The 16,746-nt window shown below is 35.4% G+C and overlaps 1 protein-coding gene across 1 annotated transcript in view; it reads right to left on the bottom strand.

The window, feature by feature from the left end:
* Nucleotides 1-5,223: 5,223 nt before the first annotated feature.
* HELLS (helicase, lymphoid specific) overlaps nt 5,224-16,746 on the bottom strand; it is a 38,158-nt gene continuing 26,635 nt past the window's right edge. The window contains exons 14-22 of the mRNA XM_025274140.3: nt 16,454-16,593; nt 16,223-16,361; nt 14,604-14,687; nt 14,401-14,520; nt 13,684-13,800; nt 13,220-13,379; nt 10,197-10,293; nt 10,039-10,115; nt 5,224-5,781 (exon numbers count right to left, since the gene is read on the bottom strand). Coding sequence (XP_025129925.1) covers nt 5,687-5,781; nt 10,039-10,115; nt 10,197-10,293; nt 13,220-13,379; nt 13,684-13,800; nt 14,401-14,520; nt 14,604-14,687; nt 16,223-16,361; nt 16,454-16,593 — 1,029 coding nt within the window. The 3' untranslated portion in view covers nt 5,224-5,686. The remainder of the gene's footprint in view (nt 5,782-10,038; nt 10,116-10,196; nt 10,294-13,219; nt 13,380-13,683; nt 13,801-14,400; nt 14,521-14,603; nt 14,688-16,222; nt 16,362-16,453; nt 16,594-16,746) is intronic.

Here is a 16,746-nt window from a genome sequence, read left to right as displayed (position 1 = left end):
GCATGGGTTCCATTCCTGGTCTGGGAACCAAGATCCCAGATGCTACCCAGCATGATCAAAAAAAAAAAAAAAAAAAGAGCCATGTCAGAAATGTGGATTCTCCATTAGGTGTTGTACAGGGTTGGGCCAGTCACCTTGTATCTTTTTGCATAGCAAAACTTGTATAACTTGAAGTATCTTCACCACTGTTCCCTCATATTTAAATAGATGTGATTCTCGGTTGGGATTTTTTTTCTTCAGCACATTGAAATTTTTAGTCTTACTGTTAAAATAACACATCTGCTGTCTACCTGATCTTTGTATCTTTGTGGGTGATCTGGTTTGGGAAGAGTCTCTTTGCCTTTGATATTAATGAATCTGAGTAGTTTTTCTTATCTGTTCTGTTTGGTGTGTTACTGTACTTAGTCTTCAGTCATGTCCAACTCTTTGCAACCCCCATGGACTATGTAGCCCACCAGGCTCCTCTGTCCATGGGGATTCTCCAGGCAAGAATACTGGAGTGGGCTGCCATGCCCTCCTCCAGGGAATCTTCCTAACCCAGGGATTGAACCCAGGTCCTCCCGCATTGCAGGCAGATTCTTTACCAGCCGAGCTACCAGGGAAGCCCTCTATTCTGTTTAGCACTAAATAAGCCAATTCAATAAGAGGTTTTTCATTTTTATTTAATTATAGGCAACTAGAATTAAATACAATGTCTTTCTTTATCCAGTGTGTTCGGTGGATTCTTCTAAGTTTATTCCTGCTGCATGTTTCCAATACGCTCTCTTAGACAATCAAGAAAACAGATTAAGCAACCAATCTTGAGATGATGAGAGGCTTAAGACTGGCAAGAGTGTGGCTCTTTGGGGGCTGAAAAACAGGGGCAATTATGAACAGTCTTAAGTGAAATGTAAGCCTGACAGCTGAATGCCAAGGAGCCAACCACTCACACATCTGAGTGAGGAATGTGACTGAGCAAGTCCAAACAGTAAGTAACAAGTTGATTAATAATTAATTTTGATTCCCTCTGTCACTGCTGGTACCTGTCTTCAGGTCCACTCAGAACTTGAGCTTCCATTCTGTCCCATGAGAAGATTAAATCTGTCATGTACCAAATAGTACCATATTCTAGTATCTCTCATCATGCACCCTAGTACTGTATAAAGATAATTCGTTGGAAGATGGAGGGGAAAAAAATAGGAACATAGCAGAAATAGGGTAAAGTGAAAAAAGACTCCTGGACCCCACACTCCCAAATGAGTCTGTGCCTGGTTCCCTAGTACAGGTAGTCATGTCAGCAATCTCATTTTGATGAAAATTAAGATGATATTTATCTCGTATCTTTCAGGTATCCAGAGAAATACTTAGTATTGGTAGTGACAGCAGCAACTAAAATCCTTACTCAAAAATGCAGTAGCAAATAGTTAAGAGTAAGAGGAAAGGACAAGAAACCTGTGTAATTGCTCTTCTTACCAAAGGTTTTCATGGGTACTGAGAAATGTTAACATTTCCCAAACCTGATTAATTTGCATACCTGTCATAGATTTTGCTGTGTAGAACTAGTCTATGGTGATGAAAATTAGAAGAGTGGTTACCTTGGGGTAGGGGAGGCCAGAGAGCCTTCTAAAAAGAAACACCCCATCTTAATCTGGATGGTACCTACACGGTGGATACACCAAACTGAGCATAAGATTTCTTTATTGAGATGTTATATTGCAATAAAAAGTAAAAATGAAACTTGGTATGCTTCTGTAATAACTATTTTATATTTAAGTAACTTTAAAACTAAGAAATGAAATCTTCATCTGAGCATGTTAATTGTGTAGGCGTGGATGCCGAGTACTGAAAACAAAGAAGCAGGCATACATTAGTATTTTGTAAACATCCTGAAATACTGCAGAGAAGACTAACAGCTGACATGATCCCCCCCACCCCCAATCAAAGACCTTCAGATGGTGATTTTTAAGCAAATATTGCAATGACAGAAGTATCTAAAATAGCTGACACAGTTCAGTTCAGTCACTCAGTCGTGTCCGACTCTTTGCAACCCCATGAATTGCAGCACGCCAGGCCTCCCTGTCCATCACCAACTCCCGGAGTTCACTCAGACTCACGTCCATCGAGTCAGTGATGCCATCCAGCCATCTCATCCTCTGTTGTCCCCTTCTCCTCCTGCCCCCAATCCCTCCCAGCATCAGGGTCTTTTCCAATAAGTCAGCTCTTCACATGAGGTGGCCAAAGTACTGGAGTTTCAGCTTCAGCATTAGTCCTTCCAATGAATACCCAGGACTGATCTCACAGGAAGAGATTAAAAAAAAAAAAAAAGACCCAGAGATATGTCTTGGGGGCAGATCTGTAGACTGACCTTACTGAAGGAGATAGATTCAAAGGAAGCTCAGGAAAAATTATGGACAAATTATTTGGTCTCTATGGCTGCATCTCCCCACTGTAACCTGTGGACATAGCTCAGGAATTATTTGAGTTTTGCAATGTGTATTCATTTCAATCAGATCTAAACAAAGTGTCTAACAAGCACATTCCAGATCATATCAATGACCAACTACCATACCATCAAGTACAGGTACCTATAAGCATTAACACTTTTAAATTATATTGGTACCAAATAACACCTAGAAAGTCAGCATTTCTCTTGCATCTGGCTGTCATTTGCTTGGCATTGTTGTCAAACTCATGTCTCAGGTGTGTACCACAGGACTAATTACAACGTGTGGTATTTTAAGCTTGGTTTGCCACTTCTAAAGTCAAAAATAAAATTCTGAGAAAAAGTAAAAATTTGTTTTTAAAATTCACTTTAAAAATTTATCTTTTAATCAAATCCATTTAGGATTAAAATCATTATCTAAATTAGGGATGTAAAATGTATGTAATAGACATGTTTCCCTAGATTTTAAGTTACCTCTTCTCTGAATGTAGCAGTTATAAACCAGTGATAACAGTGATTCCAAAGAAATAAAGACCAAAAAGATATCTTCAACTTTACTCAGAAGTAGGATTTCTTGGGCTTGATTTTTATAACCACAATTGATGGTAAAGTATTAATACATAGTATGTTATTTGTGAAGATGTACTAATACAGCAAATAGAATCATAAAAACTTAAGTAGCATTAAGTTAAAAAGCTCAAAACCAAAACTAAGTTTTGAAATAGAGTATAGAATTTAAAGCTAGAAGCACTTATTTAATGTTTTGAATACAAATATTATTGCATTTCAGGCTTTTCATAATATATTACTTCAAAGTTCTAAGACTAAACAAGTCAAATTGCTAAGACATTACTGAAAAATTCCATCAAACATGTTTGCCTGGAAATGTTCAAGTACCACTTTCACTATACCTCCCAATACATTCAGCATCTGCCTCATAATACAGAATGACTCACTGAATAATAAAGCTAATGAACTATTTTTCATGGCAGTTTGACCAAGTGATGGAAGACAAGTCCTGGTTTGAGAATACCTTTTCCTACAGATGAAGCAGGGAACATGTTTCAATATCATGGAATGAATACATCTGTTTCCCTTGCCCCATAAACTACAATCTGGAAACTAAAGTAACAGTAAAATGATTAGTCATTAAAATCTCAAAATAGAGAACACAAGAGACAATACAGGGTTTCAGAAGCTGAAAAATAACAACATGATGGCAATATTTTTAAGAGGCTGGATAACAAGTTCATGAAGTTCAGATTGGGAGTTATCAGGCAACCAAGTAAAAATGTGAAGTAGGCAGTTGGAAGCGAGTTCAGAAGATTCTGGCTGGAGATATAAATCGGAGTCACCACTACCAAGTTGGTTAACAATGTGCTGTGCTTAGTCACTCAGTTGTGTTCAACTCTTTATGACCTCATGGACTGTAGCCCACCAGGCTCCTTATATGGTGATGCTCTAGGCAAGAATACTGGAGTGGGTTGCCATGCCCTCCTCCAGGGGATAGTCTCAACCCAGGGATTGAAACCAGGTCTCCCACATTGCAGGCCCACCAGGGAAACCCATTTAATACATAGTTGTTATTTAAAGCAACAAGCCATCAAGGGAGTCCCAAGTTCTCTTGGGAGATTCTAATGAGTCAAATAAATACCAAAGGAGACTGAGAAAGAGCCAGAGAAGTAGGAAGAACCAGACAAATTTGTCTGCTAAAAACTTGGGAACTACAGAAACTGGTTAGTGGAAATTAAACATCTATATGAAATGCTTCTGAAAGATCAAGTAAATGATCTTTGAGGTCAGACTCAAAATGACTCAGAGGTCACTGGAGACTTAAAAAATCTGAACAGAATGGATTCAGGAAAAAAAATGGAAGTGAAACAAGTCAACAGTGAATATAGACTTTTCAAGGAGTTTGCTGTAAAACAAGAAACGGGGCATTTCTGTCGGCTCTAGCTAGGACAGACTACATCCATACAGGAAAGGATACATGGGCGCAGGTGCTGGTAGGGTTTCAGATGCAATGGTGGCAACGTTTAGAAGTTCTTTTCTGATTATTTTCTGTGAGGACAAGGGAGCAAGACCAGAGGGAGGAAGTAGCAGAAATATGAGGACAGAGATAAACTCAAATGAAATAATCATTTGAGACGAATGTAAGAGAATGGAGTAAGAAGCAACCAACTAAGGTTATGATGATAGTTCGTCAGAGACTGGTAAACATTTCCACTTTGAAGAAAATCCACTCTGTTGTCTGTTCTTTAGAACAGATTTTGGCTGAATATTCTCTCAAAATACTTTCTCTTCTGAGTCCTACCTAGCTTCCATTGCCCTAAAGCAAAGAGAATCTCATCTCCATTGGAATATACATGGCACTAAGAGTAACCACCTTCACAGAAATGTGTGCTTCAGGCAGCATTCAGTATCTCTCTTCCTCAGTTTCGTATACATATAGGGCCTAAATGATTCCCACCTTGGCCTCTATGCTCCTCTGTTACGGATCCTGTGTTACTTATATTCCTAAGTCTTATTTTAACCCCTCCCTGCTATAATTTTCAGGATCTCTTCTCTCTTTTTCTGTTCCTGTTTTGCATGGTATCCTGCCACTTCCAATTTCTAGAACCAATTTCTTTTGTCAAGAACCTGTAATTTCTTCCAAAGCCTTCTCTGCATTGACCCAGTGTCCAGTTGAAATCTTTATATATATGACACGTGTAAAGTACTGATAAATCAAAATAGCAGTCAAGACTTTTGGCGTTATTTCACCTGAGCCATTATTTATCTGAAAAAATAATCTGATGAGATCATCTTATAACAAATATTTATTTGGCAAACTATTTTATAGAAATAGACCCTAAAACTCAAACCGTTCCTTATTTAAACAATGCACAGAATCATCCCAGTCTTTCCCCCATCCAAAGTCTACTCCATAACTGAAGTACCAAAAACCCATGAACTGTACTGCTAAAAAGGAGGGTGGGGGAAAAACATTAAACTTCCACAGGAAGACTGTATAAATCTGGCAGTGGTTAAGTACACATCATCCTGTACCCAAGAGTACTACCGAACCTGAAAAATTAACTGAAAACCTAAATTTACTCTTAATATATGTATTTGCTCTTAATAAGGTTCAAAAATTATGCAATGGTACAGTTACATTATGTAAACTGATACAATCAAAGTAGAGTGAAAAATGTGGATTTTAACACCAATACAGATCACTAGATGTGAACAAGAACTTTTTGAAGACATTCTTTTAGCTCCAATTTAAAACAAACATTCAGAACTAGAATCTTCAGAATTTTCTAGTATCTTGAAAATCCCCATCTTCTCTTTAACTGGTCCTGAGGCATTCATTTGATCTAAGAGAAAAATAAACAAACAGGTATTAAAAAAAAAAAAAGTGTAAGAAACTTAAAAAGAAATCTCCTCTTATTAAGGGAACTGGCCTCCAGGGAACAAACTGAAACACCAGTTTGCTAATCAAAATCACTTCTGCTGAATTTAAGATACACCTAGCAATAAACATCAATGTGAATTATATTCTCAGAGAGAGATATATATACATGTATTTTTTTTTAAAGCCCAATGGTTAGTTTAAAAGTAGGAATGCAAAATACCATGAAAATGTATCTTTATACTCCCATAGCTAATTTGAAATCTTTTATATTTTTGTCAACATGATAACTATTGAAATGAAATTACTTCTGGTTTAATCTGCATTCTCGGATTTCTAGGGAGACTGAAGCATCTTTTTATGTTCAATGGTTGTTTCTTTCATTCCTGGTAATTGTTTGTTCTTAAGTTGTTCAGTTTTCTTGTTGATATTTATTTATGTATGGTAATCATTTCCTGTTTGCTATGTACTGCAGATATTTGTGGTTTGTCATTTACCTGTTTATGGTATTGTTTTTACAGAAGCCTTTAATAAAATCTATTAATCTGTTCATTTAGTTTGAGAGTTCTGTATCCTATTTAAGAATTCTTTTCCTATCCTAAAACCCTACAGATATTTCCCTATTTTTTAAGTTAAATGTTTTGCTTTTAAAGTTTTGATGACTTAATTTATCTAGAATTTATACTTGAATATGATGAGATTTACCATTGTTGATACTGTGCTTTGCAGATATTACATTTTTTACAAATCGAAGGTTTGTTGCAACCCTACGTTGAGCAAGCATATCGGAACCATATTTTGCTCACTTCATGTCTGTCTTAATTTTGGCTAATTCTCACAATGTTTTAAACCCTCCACCAAAAAGATTATGACTTGCTGAAGGCTCAGATAATGGCTAGCATTTTTTTTTAGACACTGTTATTTCACATTTATTTCACACAGACTACTTTATAGTGTAGACATAACTTTCATAAGCACTGAAAAAAATTGTTTTAAATGTGTGATTTGCTTAATTTCAGTGCTCTGGAACCCAGCCTGCAATATCTGCAAGGAATAATAGGAATTTCCCCTCTCTGGTTTGAAATGACATTTATCATTTATTGATTTTTCCATGGAAGTTTGGATGACTTTCTAGATTTGCCACATCAGCAGTAAATTTATCTTATATGTTAATTCAACAGTCTTAATTATTATGATTTTTAAATTGAATCTTAGTACCTGATATAAAGTATTGTTCTTCAAAATTGTCTTGGCTCTTGGTCCTTTACCATTCCATATTAATTTTAAAAACAGCCTGTCAAAGCTCTTAAAAAAGCCATAATATTATGGATTTTAACTAGAAGATTAATGTAAGGAATACAAGTTAATCGTATCCAAAAATACAGTTAAATTTGTCATGTATTTAGTCCTTCTCTTATTGTCCTTGGATGTTTCATAGCTTCTCTATAAAGGTCTTTAAGGAATTATTATATTTAATTCTAGGTATGTTAATTTAGTAGCTGTTGTAAACATCTATTTTCTAAATAATTACTGCTAATACATATACTATTAATTTATAGCCAACTTTTTGAATTCTAACTTTTAGATTCCCTCAGATTTTCTATGGAGATAATTATACCACCTGCAAAAGCAGTATAATGAAACTAATTATTCCTATTTTTATTATCTTATAGCATTAGTTAAGACTTTCCTGTACATTGCATTATGTTTTATAATGTACAGTGGGAGAAACAGCTGTTACACTAAACTGTTCTTGATTTTCATAGTAATTTACTAAATGAATGCATTTTTTCAGATTAAGAACATTTTCTTTGTCATATTTAAGAATTATGAGGTTGATTATGATGGTATGTCAAGTGGGTTTTCAGAATCTAGTTCTTTTTTATTCAGTTAATATCAATTAATATTTTCATATGTTACCCTGTCCTTGTATGCCTTCTAATGCTGCTGCTGTTTATTTGAGAATATATTTAAGATTTGGCCATAATGGTTTATCTTTATCTCATTTTTCCTGTACTATATGAAAATTAAAATTCACATAAACATGCAAAGAACTCAGAAAAGCTAAAACCAACTTGAAAAAGAGGAACAAAACTGGAGGATTCACTCTTCACAATTTCAAAACTCATCATAAAACAAAAATCAAGACAGTGTGGTACTGGCACAGGATTAACAAACAGATTAACAGGAGTAGGAGAAAACTGAGAGTACAGAAAAAACCCTTCACATTAATGATCAACAGATTTCCAACAAAGGTGCCAAAGCAATTCAAAAGGGAAAGAATAATCTTCAATAAATTGTGCAGAGACAATTTTTTTGGACAACGTGCAAAAAATGAATTAAGACCCTTACCTTATACCCTACATAAAAATTAACTCAAATATGAGACCGTAAAACATCAGACTTCCCTAGTGGTTCAGTGATTAAGACTCCACACTACCAGTGCAAGGGGTGTGGTTTAGTCCCCGGTCAGGAAACCAGATCCCACATGCCATGTGGTGTGGCCAAAAAATTTTTTTTAGTTAAGAAGGAAAAAAAAAATCACAACTTTACTAGGCAAAGATTAGATACAACACCAAAATTGTGAGTAATAACAATAAAAAGATAAATGTAACTTCATCAAAATTTTTCCTTCTGCTCTTTAAGAGACACAAAGGAAGTACAAAGATAAACTACAGACTGGGAGAAAATATTTGCAAAACATGTATCTGATAAAGGATTTGTGTCCAGAATATATAAAGAATTCTCTCAATTCAGTAAGATGACAAATTTTAGAAGAGCTATTTGAAACTAAGTTGAAGATATCATGATGCTATACCCCGTGGTGTGCTGGTGTTTAACAATAGACTCCCTATTCCCCCAAAAGGGCTGTAGTTTATCTTTTTCCTGTTTCTATGCCTCCCATCACCAATAGCAAGCTACTAATGTAACACTGCTGAACACAATTAGGAAAAGATACCATTATTTATTTCCACTCTGGAGATATAATATACATAAATAATCAAGAGCATAGATACCCATGTTACAGAATGAGTAGGAAAGGATGAGTTTTAAATATTTATTTGTATTCAGAATAACTTATGATCACCATTTATAGGCATCGACTCATTATTCTTACAATTTATACATAAAAGAAGCAATTTATCTTGCAGCCCCGTGGACTGCGGCCCGCCAGGCTCCCCCATAGGATTTTCCGGGCAAGATTACTACAGTGGGTTGCCATTTCCTTCTCCAAGAGATCTTCCTGACCCAGGGATCAAACCCAGGTCTCCTGCACTACAGGCAGATTCTTTACCAACTGACTTACGAGGGAAGCCCTATCTTGCTTATGTAGATTGTATCTCAGAGTAACCAAATAATTTATATGGGAAAGTTATAATAGACTAATTCCAGCTAATAAAGCAATGATAGAATAAGAAAATCAGCATTTTGTAATGCTCAAAAAAATGGTTCTAAACCATAATAAATAAATGCTAAAAAGTCAGGTTAAATAGAACAACAGAACACTAAATGAGCATCAGCCTGAATCAGCTGATTAATCTTAATCTTAGCTAACTAAAAATAAGAAACCCAGACATGATGCATCACTTTATATGATTTAAAATGAGAACAACGCACTGGTATTCCTAAAATACAGAACTTGGATCTTATTAAGCCAGTAGAGTTATTTTCACAGCTATTTACCACTTCACAGAAAATAAGTAGATTGAGGAACAAGTCAAAGAACAATGATAGGGAGAGTTGGCCAATTCTGGAATGCAGGTCGTTTCACTGGACAAATAACCCAGTTTCTCCAACAAATCGACAGCATGGAATAACAAAAGTGAGGAGGAAAGTGATAGAGAAGAAAAAAGATAGCAAGAACAATGGAATTTGGATCCTGATTCAAACTGTAAACGGACTGGGACAAGTGGAGAAATTTGGATATGAACTGGGTATTAGCTGCTATTAAAGTTTTAGGGCCAATTCTCTCAAATGTAATAATGACATAGTGACGATATTTAAAAACATGTTCTTCCCAATAAAAGATGCCTAAAAGTGGCTATGGCATAAATTTAACATTCTGATTGAAGAAAATGGCAATGAAACAAAACTGGCTAAATGTTGTAAACTACTAGGGCAGAATGAATTATACACAGGGGTTTATTGTACTTTTCTCTACTTATGTATATGTTTCAAAGTTTCCATACAAATAGTAAGTAAAACCATAAGAGATACTTACCAAGAAGATCACTTCGATCTAACAGCAACTCCAGATCTTTATCACTAATGACTTTCTCTCTTGATCCTTTTACTTCCCTATAAGAAAACAAAATATTCAGGTCTATAGGATAAATCAAAACTATGTATTATATTTTTCTAAAGTAAAAATAACCTCACCTTTCATAATCTCTTGATTTTAATAATTCCATTAATTCCTTAGGGTCTAAAAAGTTCTTAGATTGATTTAATCCAGATTGACCACCTTTGAAATGATCTGGAAAAAATTTACAAAAAATTAAAAACACTCAAAATTGCTTTTAAAACCAAAACATAATACATTACAAACCAATCAGAATACCCTACATTAAACAAAAAGGACAGACAAACCCAGTGTTGGTAAAAAAGAAAAGCAACTGCAGTTCTCATACTTTGCAGCTGGGAGTAAAATGGTATGTCCACTTGGGAAAAGTCTGGTAGTTTTCTATAGGTAAACATACCCATCCGAAGACAAAGCACAAATAAATACGTATGTTCATTAATACTTGTAACAAGAGGACCTTATTCGTAAGAACCAAAATCTGTAAACCAAACATCAATCAACAAAAGAATGGATTAATTATTTTGCAATTAAAAAAAAATCACAATCTTCTAACACAACAACAGAGATGAATCTCAAAATACATCATATATAAGTAGCTTAGGCAAAAGAAGAATATGTATGTACAAATGAATCCAGTGTGAAGTTAAAGGAAAAACTAACCCATGTGACAAAAACTGGAATAGTGACTGCCTTCTAGTAAGGAGCAAGAGTCTGGGAAATACTGGAAAGGGAAACTTTCTTGGAAAACAGAAATGTTACCTTGATATGGATGACAATTATTTGAGTATAACTTGTTAGAGGCATCAAGTCATACACTTAGCTTGGAATTTTACTTTATGTGTATTACACCTCAATAAAATATTGCCAGCATTTAAAAAATTATTTTCAACTTGTTCTCAGAAATTAATATCTAAAATTACTAAAAATAAAACTTGGGAAAATAAAACTATAAACTGTACCTAATTTAAAATCCCCTGGTACCTTAGCTGGTAAAGAATCCGCCTGCAATGCAGGAGACCCCGGTTTGATTCCTGGGTTGGGAAGTTCCCCTCAAGAAGGGATAGGCTACCCACTCCAGTATTCTTGGGCTTCCCTGGTGGCTCAGTTGGTAAAGAATTCACCTGTAATGAGGGAGACCTGGGTTCGATCCCTCGGTTGGGAAGGTCCCCTGGAGAAGGGCATGGGAACCCATCCAGTATTCTTGCCTGGAGAATCCCCATGAACAGAGGAACCTACCCTGTACAGTCCATGGGGTCACAAAAAATCGGACAAAACTGAGCAACTAAAGCACACAGCACACACAATCGAAACCAAATTCAATAAACAAAATACAATTTATTTCATCATTCAAATCCCTAAAAGCAGCATAGGTGAAAAAACTTTAATCTGCACAAAATCTTACTTGGACCAAGCACCTTTTTCCTTCAACGGAAATTCTAACTACAATCTGAATGCTCCATCAAGTCAAATTAAAGATGTCTAAAACTTAATCCAATATTTCTCTCAAAATCAAATACAATGGAGAAAGTTTTTGTGAGTAGAAAAGCAACATAAATTGTTAGTGATTTTCAACATTATTATGATTTCTCTATGCTTCAAAATGTACATAAGATGATTTTCAATTTTTTGTAAGGCAGCCACCAAGTCATTTGCCCAAACAGAATTTTATCTACAAGGACTCTCAGGGAACAGAACATAAAATGTCAATGCCTCACCCACATTACTTTCCCTATTTCTCAGAATCTTTTCTAGATAAAAAATTGCTGTGTTTTTAATATTCTATTATTGAAACTATGAAAAGGGTATACTGGAATCAAATATTTTTGAATAGTGGGGGCTCAGCAAAGTAATTTTATTGTAGCACTACTTCAATATACCTTTAATCTTATTTTTTTAGATTGGAGTATAGGCTCAGAGGTTAAAGCGTCTGCCTCCAATGCGGGAGACCCGGGTTCAATCCCTGGGTTGGGAAGATCCCCTGGAGAAGGAAATGGTAACCCACTCCAGTATTCTTGCCTGGAGAATCCCATGGATGGAGAAGCCTGGTGGGCTACAGTCCACGGGGTTGCAAAGAGTCAGACATGACTGAGCGACCTCAATTATCAATTATTAATTATTATCGTTGCTTTACAATGTTGTGTTAGTTTTTGCTGTACTGCAAAGTCAATCAGCTGTATGTATACATATATCCCCTCTTTTTTGGATTTCCTTCACATTTAGGGCACACCACATAGCACTAAGTCGACTTCCCTGAGTTAGACAGTCAGTTCTCATTAGTTACCTATGTACATAATAGTGTATATACGTCAGTCCTAATCTCTTAATCCATCCCATCCTGTTTAAGATAGTTACAGAAAAACCAGAATGAACTCTTTGGCCAACCCAATACCATATGATCCAGCAATTCTATTCCTGGGTATATATCTGAAGAAAGCAAAAATACTAATTTGAAAAGATGCATGCATCCCAATGTTCATAGGAGCATTATTTATGATAGCCAAATATGGAAGCAACCGAAGTGTTCAACTGATGAATGGATAAGGAAGAGTACAAAATGGAGAATCAGTTATCATAAAAAAAAAAAAAGAAATTCTGCCATTTGAAACATGGATGAACCTAGAGGGTATTATGATTAGTGAAAAAGGATAGAAAGACAAATACTGTATGCTAAAACTTACATGTGGAATCTAAAAAATCAAACAAGAAAACAGACTCACAGATATAGAGAACCAGTGGTTAGTGGGGAGAAGGGAAGGGGCAGTAAAGTCATTATTTTTCAATAACTTTAAATGGAGTAAAATATATAAAAATTGTGAATTACTATGCTATATACCTGAAACATAATATTAGAAATCAACTATACTTCAATAAAACTTTTTTTTAATGAAAAAGAGAATAATCAGTAACATCATGTCAAAGCGTCATGACAGACTTCAGACTTTAAGATAAGATACTTTAAAAGTACATATAGCTTCAAATTCCCCACTGCCTATTTAAATTCTGCACTGATTTCTTTTATAAAGAAAGTTAACAACAACAACAAAACTCACAACACACAATAGACAACTGAAGCAAAAAAGTACTACAAAATATTATTTACTTTTGTGGATGATCAACTTTTCCAGTTTTCTTTTAGCAGCTGCTCTTTCCACAATTTTCTGATCAATAGTATTTGCTGTAACAAGACGATATACAACAACTGGCCTTGTCTGACCAATTCTATGACATCTATCCTGGGCCTGAAGATCAGACTGGGGGTTCTTAAAAGTTAAAAAGAAAAACATTTAACAGTTTAAGGTTAAAATTAGTTAAACTCATACTATGTGGGTAGAGTCAATAGGATGATCCAACCAGAATCTTTTAAACAGTGCCTTAACTCAATTTAGGCTTCTAAGCGTTACTTCAGTGATAAAATATGTTTAAGTCTTTACACACAGAACACTTCACAAAGCAATGATTCTCATCTTATAGTGGATATGTTTTCAAAACAGGTAAATGAAATTGCAAAATATACAATGAAAGATTAGAATGGAAATACAATCTACTGCTACACTTCCAACTTACCCAATCACTATCATAAATGATAACAGTATCTGCTGCAGTCAAATTAATGCCCAGGCCACCAGCTCGGGTACTCACTAAAAAGATAAACACATCTGGATCTGTGTTGAAGCTGTGTATCTAAAAGCAAAAGGGATGTAAACATAAGGAATTAAGAAAGAAACTGTTCCTTCCTGGAATGTGGATAAAAAACTGACTAGTAAGTAGCTACCTTATCACCATCTGTTTATCAGCAAAGGAGAGGGAAGGCAGTGGTGTGCCATGGGATATAATAAGCCAGCATTCTTCAAGCTGGGTATAGTTCTCAAGCATCTACAGGACTTCTGATGTGGGATAAATAAATACTGACAGCCCCTGAAGCGACTTAGCAGCAGCAGCAGCTGCAGAAGCCATAAAGTTGAAAAGACCAATTTGGTGGAAAAGAGATAAAACTATCAGATTCATCTCCCATGAAATGAAATAATCATGCCTATCGCCCAGGTTGTGGCAATAAGCCAGAGGTCCTAAGATGTAAGTCTTTTTATTTTTATTTTTTGGTTGTGCCACAGGGCATGTGGGATCCCAGTGGCTCAGCCAAAGACCCAACCTTGTGCCCTCTGCAGTGGAAGCACAGTCTTAACCACTGGACCACCAGGAAGTCCCTAGGTCTATTGAACATTACTTCAGAAATCAAGAAAGAAGTTACAAAGAATTAAGTATGTATGATATAAGCAGTCTTACATTTTTTTCTCTCTCTGAATATGACATGGATCCATCAAGCCTACTAAAGTTGAAATTTCTAAAGTGACAGTAATCCATCAAAATGTCCAACATTCTTGTCATTTGTGAAAAAAGCAGCACCTGAAATTTAAATATACCTTAGTATCTATACTTACTAACAAAAAATAATTATATAGCCAAAAACCCAATCAAAAGTACCACACCTTGTGACCTCTGGTTTTTAGTTCTGGCAGCATTCGATCCAAAATTAAGAATTTCCCAGAATTTGTTACCAGCTCTTCATCAACCTTGAGCAAAGAAAGGAAAAAAAGAAAAGAAAAAAAAAAAAACCAGAAAAAATAGTCACAACAAGTAATAATCTGTTTTTGTCAAAATAAAAACCATGTTTACAGATTTAAGTTTTCAAAGACAAATAAGTCCCACCTTTTAAACTAACTTTGTTATTTGATTTTTATCAGGAGACAGTTCTCAAGGAAAGATATACTCTAGAATTTAAAATCAACAATCTCACAAAATACAAACTATAGTTTAAGTGTATTTTATCCTCCCCAGAACTCTGTATAATAAAACATTACATTCAACTTAATGTTGAGGTTTATTCTTTATAACTGAGTACACTTTCAACCAAATGTGTATGAAAATCACTGCCAAAATTCTTAGTAGAAATGAAAGAAAGTGTAAGAGCTTGTAAGTAACCTAAGTATCAAAAATGAAATTAATCTTCTGATGAAACATCAATACCCTCCAGAGATTATCTTCTTCCTTGTTCAATGAAAAGCTTTAAAGCAGTCATTCTTAATTGGGGCAAATTTGCCCTCCACCCCCAGGGTATACTGGGCAGTGCCTGAAATATACTTTAGGTTGACACAGCTGGGAGAGGGGAATTACTGTGGCATCTGGTGGCTAAAGGCTACGGATGCTGGACAACAAAACAGTATCTCCTTAAGAATATCTGGCCCCAAATATCAATATGCCAAGGATGAGGAACCTACTCTAAAATAGGGTTATTTAGAGTTACTGAGGGAGAATGCAATGGCATCCCACTCCAGTACTCTTGCCTGGAAAATCCCATTGATGGAGGACCCTGGTAGGCTGCAGTCCATGGGGTCAGTACGAGTCGGACATGACTGAGCGATTTCACTTTAACTTTTCACTTTTATGCACTGGAGAAGGAAATGGCAACCCACTCCAGTGTTCTTGCCTGGAGAATCCCAGGGACGGGGGAGCCTGGTGGGCTGCCATCTATGGGGTCGCACAGAGTCGGACCCGACTGAAGCGACTTAGCAGCAGCAGTAGCAGCAGAGTTACTGAGAACGGATGTCACTTAATATATGTTGTCTTCCCATCAACCACCCAAGAGACCAATTTCATTCATTTGATCTGGGAGCCTGCAACTCAACATCAACTTTTTGTTCTGTTTTGTGGCTACTTGTTGAAATTTAAGCAATGAGCTGTCAGACAGACTGACAAGCTGAATGCTAACTAAAGGAATACTGAAAAGGTGACAACAACCTCTAAAACAGACAGTAAGTAAAACATGGAGTAGAAGCCAACTGGTTACTAAAAAGACTTATATTTCTAATGTCACTCTAAATTTAGGGGGATTCTTAGCTATTTATATAAAACATATAAATAAAATATTAGCTTACATATAGAAAACAACCTTTATCTGGAGGTAGAAGACTATCATCTCTACTTACTAAAAGGATTACAATCTTCATGACAAACAGCAAAGTATTTACTGCAAATAATAACAAAATGACACTTTTACACGACATAAAAAGTCAGAAATCAAAATAGTATATTATTAAATAGTATTTACCTTAAACTCTTGTGTAACTGGATCTATAGGGTACTCAATCAAATACGGATGGTTACAGCATTTTCGAAGTAGCATCATTATATTCTGCAACTTCAGATTAACTTCAGATTCTATAGGGACACTTGTTTCCACAATAGTTCTGCCCAAAATGTATAATCCATGAATACAAGAAATTAAAAAAAAAATACAGTTTAAAGAATACTTTTTAAAAATCTATTTTTAAACTCACACCTTTCTCGGTCTACCTCTGGCTGTATTTGGCTGATCAGTTTTTCTAATTCATTAGGGAAATCATCTATTTTGCTGTAATCTACTGACTTTCTAGTTCGGCGTTTTGGTCGTCCAGTGGGACTGAGCTCGACTGTTTCTTTCTGTAATAGAACAAATTAAAGAAATATGTTTAAAAAGCATACCCTTAAATTCTATATGTACATATATACAAAGTAGGGCATAATATTTTTATGCACGAAGTGTTTTAAGACATTAAAAAAAAACTTCTGTCTTTCATCACTGAGTTTCATTAT

The sequence above is a fragment of the Bubalus bubalis genome, chromosome 23 (genome assembly GCF_019923935.1).
Source record: "Bubalus bubalis isolate 160015118507 breed Murrah chromosome 23, NDDB_SH_1, whole genome shotgun sequence".
NCBI classification, from domain to species: Eukaryota; Metazoa; Chordata; class Mammalia; order Artiodactyla; family Bovidae; genus Bubalus; species Bubalus bubalis.
The sequence above is the reverse complement of the archived record's forward strand: the minus strand, read 5'-3'. Positions and strand labels throughout refer to the sequence as shown.